Source organism: Chrysochloris asiatica, unplaced genomic scaffold, assembly GCF_000296735.1.
Source record: "Chrysochloris asiatica unplaced genomic scaffold, ChrAsi1.0 scaffold00003, whole genome shotgun sequence".
Classification (NCBI taxonomy): Eukaryota; Metazoa; Chordata; class Mammalia; order Afrosoricida; family Chrysochloridae; genus Chrysochloris; species Chrysochloris asiatica.
The window spans coordinates 49,706,330-49,715,426 of record NW_006408521.1 but is presented as its reverse complement, the minus strand read 5'-3'; the positions used below and the strand labels follow the sequence as shown (position 1 = coordinate 49,715,426).

The window sequence follows — 9,097 nt, the reverse complement described above, 5'->3', positions numbered from 1 at the left end:
GTGGGGGTGGTCTGAGTGGGAATCGAATCAACAGCACCTAACAACAATCTAAAGTATTCATCCCCATTAAAACCATCTTCCCCTTCAAGAGGACCAAGAAAACACCCCCTTCTCTGTCGTTCCATCCACGGTGACATTTAGGCCCCTGAGCCAGTCCCTTCTTAACATGGCTTGGCTTCCCCTCAATGCAGACTGGACACTAGTCCTGCCATACACAAGAGGGTCACAGGGACTGGAAATCAGCTAAACAGGGTGCTTCTGGAAAACAAGACTCCAGGCCGACCTGGGAGCTGAAAGACCCATGTACAGCCGGAATGGGCCACTGTGGGGGGACTAAACCCCTATCCATGACACCCTCCCCCTGCATCCACTGGAGAAGCTGTCAACATTTCCCCTTGCGGCACATGGGTGTCATTCACCTTTCACCGCCACCTCCCTTGGGCCTCAGCCGGACGACAGCTTGTGTTCATTTTTACAGAAGGTAAAAACGAGGCTCCGGGATGGCAAGTGATTGACCTAAGACCACCATAATCCAGTTTGTATTACACTAAGGTCAGGGCTATGTTAGTGTCCTGGGTTTTCCTGTCACACGTGTGCCTTGTGTGTGATACTGTCTGTTTATGTTAGTGTCCTGGGTTTTCCTGTCACATGTGTGCCTTGTGTGACACTGTCTGTCTATGTTAGTGTCCTGGGTATTCCTGTCACACGTGTGCCTTGTGTGATACTGTCTGTCTATGTTAGTGTCCTGGGTATTCCTGTCACATGTGTGCCTTGTGTGATACTGTCTATGTTAGTGTCCTGGGTTTTCCTGTCACACGTGTGCCTTGTGTGATACTGTCTGCCTGGCTTCTCAAACCCCTCATCTTCCCCGGGTGAAACGCCAGAGGACGGGAAGCACTTCATCCTGCCCGGCTCCGCTGGGCTGAGGCTCAGACCTGGAACATTCAGTTCAAGTGTGCTCTGGGTCAGAGGGCCGCAGCTCAGTGCTGAGTCATGGGCCTAGCCAGGCAGGGCAGGCAGGAGGGAGGCACCTGGCTCCATTCTGAGTCACCACAGCCCGGAGACGCCACAGGCACTCAGCATGGGGCTCAATCAGAGCCAGGGGCTTAGAGGGACAGCCCCGTCAACTGGTCACAAAGCTGCAGGTCTCTGGACTACTCCAGACTCATAAAGGGAAATGGCTGCATTTAGTTTCCGATTCCAGCAGTTTGGATTTGTAAACCATTCATTCATTGTGTCCAAGAAGGATTTTTAAACTGAGAAGGAAAAATATCACTTTATTTTAGTGAGAACTGAGGAAGTCATTTCAAAATAGGAATGTCTGTTTATCCAATGGGGAGCCTGAGGACATCCTCCATCAAGTTGCTGGGGGGCACCTGGGCACAGCAGATAATGTGCACAATCCCAGGCTGTTCCTCCAAACTGGCAGTGAGCAAGAAGCTTTGAGTACGTGGTGTCTGATCATACTGCCAGCCACATGAACAAAAAAACCTAAAGGGACTCCTTCCACTGAGCGGGGGCTGCTCTCTGCGGAGCTACGGAGCAGGGTGTCTGGCTGCTGCGGGTGCCGAGCTCCCAGGGCCAGCTGGAGGACACTGTGTTACCGTAAGGAAGAACTCGGGAATCAATACTGAAGTCCTTTGTGGAGAAGAGGCCACTGAGAAATGATAGGAAAAGGAACAGGCCTCCAGGGACATTTGGGAACCTAGAGTAGACTAGGGACCACTCAATACCTCAGTCTTAGGACCCCACAGAAGACCTGTGACAAGCACACATAACATAAAGGATGCATCTCAAAATGGGTGTTTTTTCTTTGACCACCCTGTGTACCCCAAACCCAGGCCTGGGATTTACACTTCTCCATTACAAATACTCCCTTCAATTTCTATTGAACTTTCAGGCCTGGTGACGCTAATGGTTTGCACTCAGATACTCACTGGAAAAAAGATGAGGCTTTCTGCTCCCACCAAGATCTATGGCCTCAGAAACCCTATAGAGTCGCTATGAGTGGGAACCCTCTTGACGGTACTTAACTCACTAAAAGTTTATCGGTTTGAGTCTACTTCTACCAGATCACAGCCAGCATACAGCCCACAGAGCCCAGTCCTACCCTGAGTCAGAACTGGGTCTGTCGCTCTTTTTTAAGACCTTGCCAGACACCAAGCGGCATATTCAGACCCTGCCCTCCGAGTTCTCAGGGAGGTGACCTCAAGGAACGTACAAAAGTGCCAACTTCTGGAAGATTCAAATTAATGTAGAGGTCAGAGAAAGGACAACCTGCTTCAAGCCGAGAAGCAGGGAATACTTGGTGAGAACTGGCGTGGAAGGGCAGTGTAGTCTCTACAAGGCATTTAGTAAGTTGATTAGCACAGAGCCCGTACTCAGTAAATCTCTGAGCGGGTAAAGGCTTGGGCCCCTCTCTCAACCCCAGAACTTCCAAATGTAGGCTCAGAACATGGACTCCAGTCAGCCTGTTACCTAGACCTGTGTCTGGACGCTACTGAGGATGAGGAGTCAGGAGAGTCAAGTGATTAACCCTGGTTACTACGGCCCAGCACATTCTCTCTCCCAGTCTGTTTTCACATGCATATGACACTCTTAGTAGGTCCTACCTCCGAAAGCTGTTTGGAGGATTTAAAGAGGTTGAGATTTGTAAAAGCACCCACCAGTGTCTGGCACATGTATATAAACATGTTGACAGGCAAAAAATATGAGATTCATTCCTTCCTAGAAGAAATTCTTTCTGATTATGCTTCTGCAAGCTGCCTGGCTTTCTGAAATGCTGCCAAGGCTCTCAAGAAGTCTTGATAGAAATATGTGAAAAATTAACAACACGAGATATGGCGCATACATCACAAGAGCCAAACGAGGGGAAGAGGTAGACTTCTACATCTGCAAAATGAGGGGGGTTGGGGCCCACCCCAAAGGTACAGCTATGAGTCTGAGTTCTGAGGCAGAAGGGACTCACTCGTGGGATTGTGGGGCCGGGGGACAATCCACTCAGGGAATCATCAATACTAGATAGAGGGCCTCAGAGGCTCCCAGTGAGCAGAGCTGTCCCAATCTCCTGGTGTTTCTACCTAAAAAACAAAGACAACCAGTTGCTCTCTGTCAACTCCCACTCTGTAGGGGTTTCTATGGTTGATTTTTCCTAAGGAGATTATCAGGTTTGTCTTCTGAGACGCCTCCAACCATTGGGTTGGCAGCTGAGCGCTTAACCACTGGCACCACCCAAGGACTCTCCCTGTTTCTACTTCTTGTTGTTGTTAAGTGTTGTCGAGTTGATTCCGAGCTGTAGCGATCCTGTATAGGGTTTTTGAGGAGCAGCTGGTGAGCTTGGACCACCGACCTTACAGTTCAAATGACTTTATAGCCTCATGCATTAGCCCACAGCGCTAACAGGAGCCCAGGACTCCTGTTTCCACTTAAGGGGGTTCTTAAAAAGCAACATTCAAATAACAGAACTGTGGAAGAAATGGAATAGCTTTGTGTCAAGTATGACCTTCTGTTTTTGATGATAAACATCAGAACGGTCATTGCTATCTGTCAATAAGAAAGTAATAAACATGCAGAGTGGTTCATATAAGGCCACCACCACTTGTTATCCCAGAATCGAGGACAGTGGTAATCAAGTCTCATGGCTGGTACACAGCTTTCTGACTCACAACCAGGCCCAACAGCCATCAAACATCTAAGCCTTTCCGGCCCTGGCTAACGTCAACTGCCACCAGAGTTCCAGTGCTCGTAAAGGACAAGTCTGCTCTACAAAACAGGGCCCATTTGTTCTCAGGTGCGGCGGGTGCTTACAGGAGTCAAACACAGGCTGTCCAGTGGGGGGAAATGAAGATCTCGGATGAGCTGGACTCAGGGGCATCTATCTGGCCCTGCCGTTTTCTGTTTCCCCCCACCCCCCAAACAAATCACTGCTCAACCTCCACTGAGTCTTGCTGGAAACAGGCCAGTGTGACCACTCACGTCCTGATTGTGCTCAGATTCTGCCAACAGGCAACACCAAGAGTCTGCCATCCACCTGCAAAGAGCAAAATGATCTCGTCTTGAAGAAAATTCAAGAGGTTCTCTGGACCCAAAGCCGGACAAGTGGGTCTCTCCATTTCAGTCAGAACTCTTAACATTTCCAATATCCACTGGAAAAAGGTTTCTACGCCTCACAGTGTCTGCAAACAACCTGTCACATTATAACAGCGAGGCTCCATCAGGAAAGCAGGATCACTAGGCCTGTGCCTCCCTTTCTCCTGGGAACTCCCAGGTCCTGACCCAGTACTGCCTCCTTGCCATGCTGGTGCTACCTACTGTCTCCTCCCTCCCCAGTCCCCAGGTTCACCAAAAAGGAGCACAACAACAGGGAACTTAGATAAACACTCTCCTAGTCTGGTAGCGTAGTGGTTACGAATCGGGCTGCGAACCTTAAGGTCAGCGGTTCGAAACTACCAGCCGCTCCGCGGGAGAAAGATGAGGCTTTCTACTCCCGTAAAGATTTACACCCTCGGAAACCCTGTACAGGGTCGCTATGGGTCGGACCCGACTCGATGGCACTTAACAACAACAACAACAGTCCAACCCGGAGTCCTGGTGTGGCGCTGTGGGTTAATGCGCCAGACTGCAAAGCCGTTTGAACTGCAAGGTTGGCAGTTCAAGCTCACCAGCTGCTCCTTGGAAACCCTGTACCGGGTCACTATGGTTCGGAGTTGACTCAACGGCACTTCACAACAACAACAGTCCGACCCGCAGCAGCCACCCCTGGTGAAGGATCCTCAGGCCCACACACAGTGTGCACCAAAGCCGGCAGCTTCCCCTCACAAAATGGGACCACAAGCTATCAGTGGCTCCCAAATGCCAGTCTGACTGGATCTGAATCATCAGTTCCGGGGAGTTTCTCTGACTTGTGGGTTGCTGGGCCCACCCTGAGCGACTTGGATTTCACACGAAGGGATAGCGAGGCCTGGTGCCCTGGACACCAAGGACTCAAGCTGGTGCCCTCCAAGAGATCAACAGGGCTAGAAGCAGCCTGGGTCCTTGAGAGAGAACTTCCCTCCCTCCATCCCAGGCAAGCTGGCGAGTGAACAGGCTTTGTCAGTGAAAGAAGACGGGGTGCCAACTCCCAACTCCAAAGGGGATGCCAACCTCTCCGCTGGGCAGGGGTCTGGGCAGGCAGGAACCTGCCATGAGACAATGCGTGGGAAGCCTAAGCGTGTAAAAAACCGAAATCCAGGAAGACTGCAGGTGGGAAGCTCAGCTTAGAATGTTGTTTTTGTTGAGTGCCGTCAAGTGATTCCAACTCATAGTGACCCAGACAGCATTTCTGAGGAGTGGCTGGGGAGTTTGAACCGCCGATTTTGCAGTTCAAACTGAACTTGTAAGTCCAGTGCTTACCCTACAGTGCCACACCAGGAGCAGGGCAATCAAGCCTAATGTCTTTGCCTCCAGCTTTCCTGGCTCTGTAATACAAGATAGATCCCTGCTTTCACTCACTTCCTCGGCACAACTGGGGACAAGTGTCTCTCTCTCACCATTTCAGGGAAACCTAAAAGGGTCAACGTGAGGGGACATAGTATAAAAGACTGCATGCAAATAAATCACCAAGATCCAGTCTTCCTCTTCTTGCATTAGAGCTCTCTCACTACCAGCCCGGGTAGACCACAACCAGCCTGAAGTGGGCTGCTCCCAAAAGGAGGGCTTTGCCAACTGCAGGCACCCCATGCTGAGCTGAGTTGATGGTGGGCACACCCTCCTCAAGGTGAGGATGCTGGTGCTGCCAATATCACCCTATTTTATGTCAGGACCCCTTTACGCATGAAGAAAACCCACTTCTAATGTAACATAAGGCTGAAGGATTTTCCACTGTATTGAATCTAAAGTGAAATTCTTACAAGTGACGTGAAATTAAAAAAACAAAAACCCAAAGTTGTCACTGAGTCCATTCTGACTATGTGGGCCAGAGTAGAACCGCACTCCACAGGGATTTCAATGGCTGAGCTTTCCAAAGTAGACTGCCAGACCTTTCTTCTGTGGTGCTTCAAGGTAAACTCCAATCTCCAACCTTTCTGTTAGCAGCCTAGCACATTAACGGCTGCACCACCCAAGGACTCCTGAAACTGAATTAGTCACCCAGATAGTCTGGGTACATCAAAAGCTCAGGTTTGAAGGCAATGACGCCTAAAGAGCGAAAGGGCAGAACATTCGCTTTCTTAGGCTTTCGGTGCCATGCTGCTGTCTAATCTCAAGTAGCTCCTTTGGTAAACAGAGCTTTTCCTGGAGTTAATCACATCCAGACGTCACTATCCCAAACACCAGTGTGCAGGGGTCGGTAATCCAATACCTGGTGTATGGGAGGATGCAAAGAGCAAGTACTTAACTTCTATGTTCACAGCTTCCTAAAAACTCCATACTTCAACCTTCCTCTCTCTCAGTGGGGCTGCGCACCATTTTGTTTAGCTCTGGGGGGTGAGGGGGGGCTTTAGGTTTAGTTCTCTGTCTCTGGCTTTCTTTACCAGTCAAACAGTCAAATAAATAGGCTGAACTCAATGATCTGTAAGGACCTTTCAACTTTAAAATTCTGTTTCCATCATCAGACTTTTGACTCAGAAGATCTTAATTTCTATTTTGTAATTCACCCTGTTTATTTCCCCTTTAGAAAGCTTTAAGGATATCACAGTCTTAATCAATCCACACAGTGGGCGGATCCCATGAAGGGAAGCAGCAGACAATCCTAACTAGCTGGGTGAGTTTCTTATTGAAAACAAAATCTGAATTTTAGACTGAACTCACAATGTATGTTCAAATCTGACAAGCAGAGTCTGCTTCTATAACCCACTGCCATCAAGTGGATTCAAACCCACAGTGACCACAGTGTAGAACTGCCCTATAGGGTTTCCAAGTCTGCAAATCTGGAAGCTGCCAATCATATCGTTCTCCCATGGAGCAACTGATGGATTCGAACTCCTGACCTTCGCATTAATAGGCAAGCACTTAACTATAGTGCCATCAGGGGTCCTTCATCTGTTTAAAAAAAAAAAAAAAAATCATTGCCAAGGAGTTTACTCTGACTTACAGGAACCCTACCTAGGGGTTCTGAAACTAAGTCTTTACAAGAGCAGAAACCCTGGCTTTCCTCCATGGGCCAGCTAGTGGATTTGAACCACTGACCTTACAGTTAGCAGCTTAATGTTTAGACTACTGCACTACCAGAGCTCCTTCTCTATATTAGTTTTATACTGTCCTGATGTGGCAGACTGTAGCACTGGTGAAACCGAAGCCTAAATTTCACCAACTGATAGGCTGAGCAAACAAGACGGTATACATATTTATGTCCACTCCAGCTAATTACAGCCTCATGGACTAATTTTCAGAAATGAGTGTACAATTAATTCCTTGTAAATGTATGTGGCTGAAATGTGCAAGTACTCAATGTTGGGCACAAGAGTTTTATCAATATGTGAGCGCAAAAGGGTGCACAAAACTGAAGGTGGGAAATTCAGGGTTTTTTTCTAAAATAATGATTTATAAAGCATTTTTAACTTGATTTTTTTTTTAAACCTCCATAGTAAACTACCAGCTTTGAACTACTTTTATTTTGTCCAATCAATATTAACCATTTAAGGCTAGGAGGAGGGGCTTCAAAAAGTTTGTGAAATTACAAGATCATAGAATTTTTCCATGAGCTTTTTGAAGCCTCTGTATATTTCATTCCTATTCTTGTATTCTGAACATTTTCAAATGTATAGAAAATTCCAAGAGTGGCACAATGGTTATTTTGGTTTTTTTAACTTAACAGACTCATTCTAAATTTATATTTTCAAATTTCATGCTCTTAAGGGTTGAAAAGTAAATATCCCTGCATGTTTGTAAATACTTCGGATTCAACAGAGTACTACTACTTAGTTATCTGTGTATTGGAAATAAATTCTAAACATTTCAGTACCATAATAAGGAAATACATACCATTAAAAAACAAAACAAAACAAAAACACTGGCTTACTCTCTCCAGTGTGAGGCAATATTTTAAGGCAAAGGGACAACCAGGAGAACATACTCGGGGCTTTGTAAAGCTTAGAAACTGCCTGAAGCTCCCAGGTTTCCAGGACTCTTACTAGAACAACTTCAAACGTACTACCATGTCCATTTAAAACCAGGGGAAATGTTCATTTCCACGGGCCTCCGAAGTCACACTGCACCCCGAACGGCAGAGTAGATCCAGAAGACCCCACAGCCAAGTTGGGAAACTTTAGGGAGTAAAGCCCTCCAGACCACCTCCAAGCATGCGAGGACCTGGGACACAGGATGGGGGGCAGTGGCGCCCGATAAGGCCTCTGGGCACCGGGTACATTTCCGAGCCCCGGGCCCACTGCTACCCCAACCTCTCGACGCGAACTAGGGGTCCCCTCAAAGTCAAATGCGGCGCGATGAGGACGGTCGCCTCCCGGGTCTCGCCCTCTCCCGTCAAGGGCGGATCCCAAGGGGCCTCGCCAGGCGCCTCAGGGCGACCCGAGGGCCGACCCGAGGGAGGACGGCCAGGAGGGTTCCTCCTCGGGCTGTGTCCGCCCAGGTGGCCTCGGCCAACCTCCGGGGCCTGGGCCCCGGCAGAGGCTTAGCCGGTCCTGCGGTGCCGCCGCCATCGAGGTGGGGCCGCCGGCCGGGTGGGGACGCGGGCGCTGGTCCGGCTCACCTTGGGGCCTTCGGGGGTCACGCGTGGGTCGTTCCACGTCGTGGTACGGCTGTTGTGGTCCACGAAGAAGGGCCAGCCGGTCTGCGGGTCGATCTTGATCTCCCAGCCGGGGGGAAGGGGGTCGCGATCTTCGGCGCCGTTGCCGGACGCCATCTGCACCATGGGCGAGTGGGTGGCAGCGCTCATGCTGGTCGGGGTGGGCCCGGAGGGTGGCCGCCGGGGTGCGGGGTCGTAGGGTGCGGGCAGACGCAGGATCGGGCCTCCAGGCGCCGGGTCTCTGGGCCGCCGACGTGTCCGGGAAGCCGGCGCTGGGCACCTTTATGAATTAAAGGAGGGGTGACGTGGCCGGAGAGGGGTGGAAGTGTCTGGAAATAGCCTCCTTGCTGCCAAAGGGGAAGGAGGAGATAAAAGGAG

At 49.6% G+C, this 9,097-nt stretch overlaps 1 protein-coding gene across 1 annotated transcript in view; it reads right to left on the bottom strand.

Moving 5' to 3' along the window:
* Window positions 1–8,869, bottom strand: part of BAG3 (BCL2-associated athanogene 3) — a 23,480-nt gene extending 14,611 nt beyond the window's left edge. The window contains exon 1 of the mRNA XM_006831407.1: window positions 8,684–8,869. Coding sequence (XP_006831470.1) covers window positions 8,684–8,869 — 186 coding nt within the window. The remainder of the gene's footprint in view (window positions 1–8,683) is intronic.
* Between the last annotated feature and the right edge of the window lie 228 nt (window positions 8,870–9,097).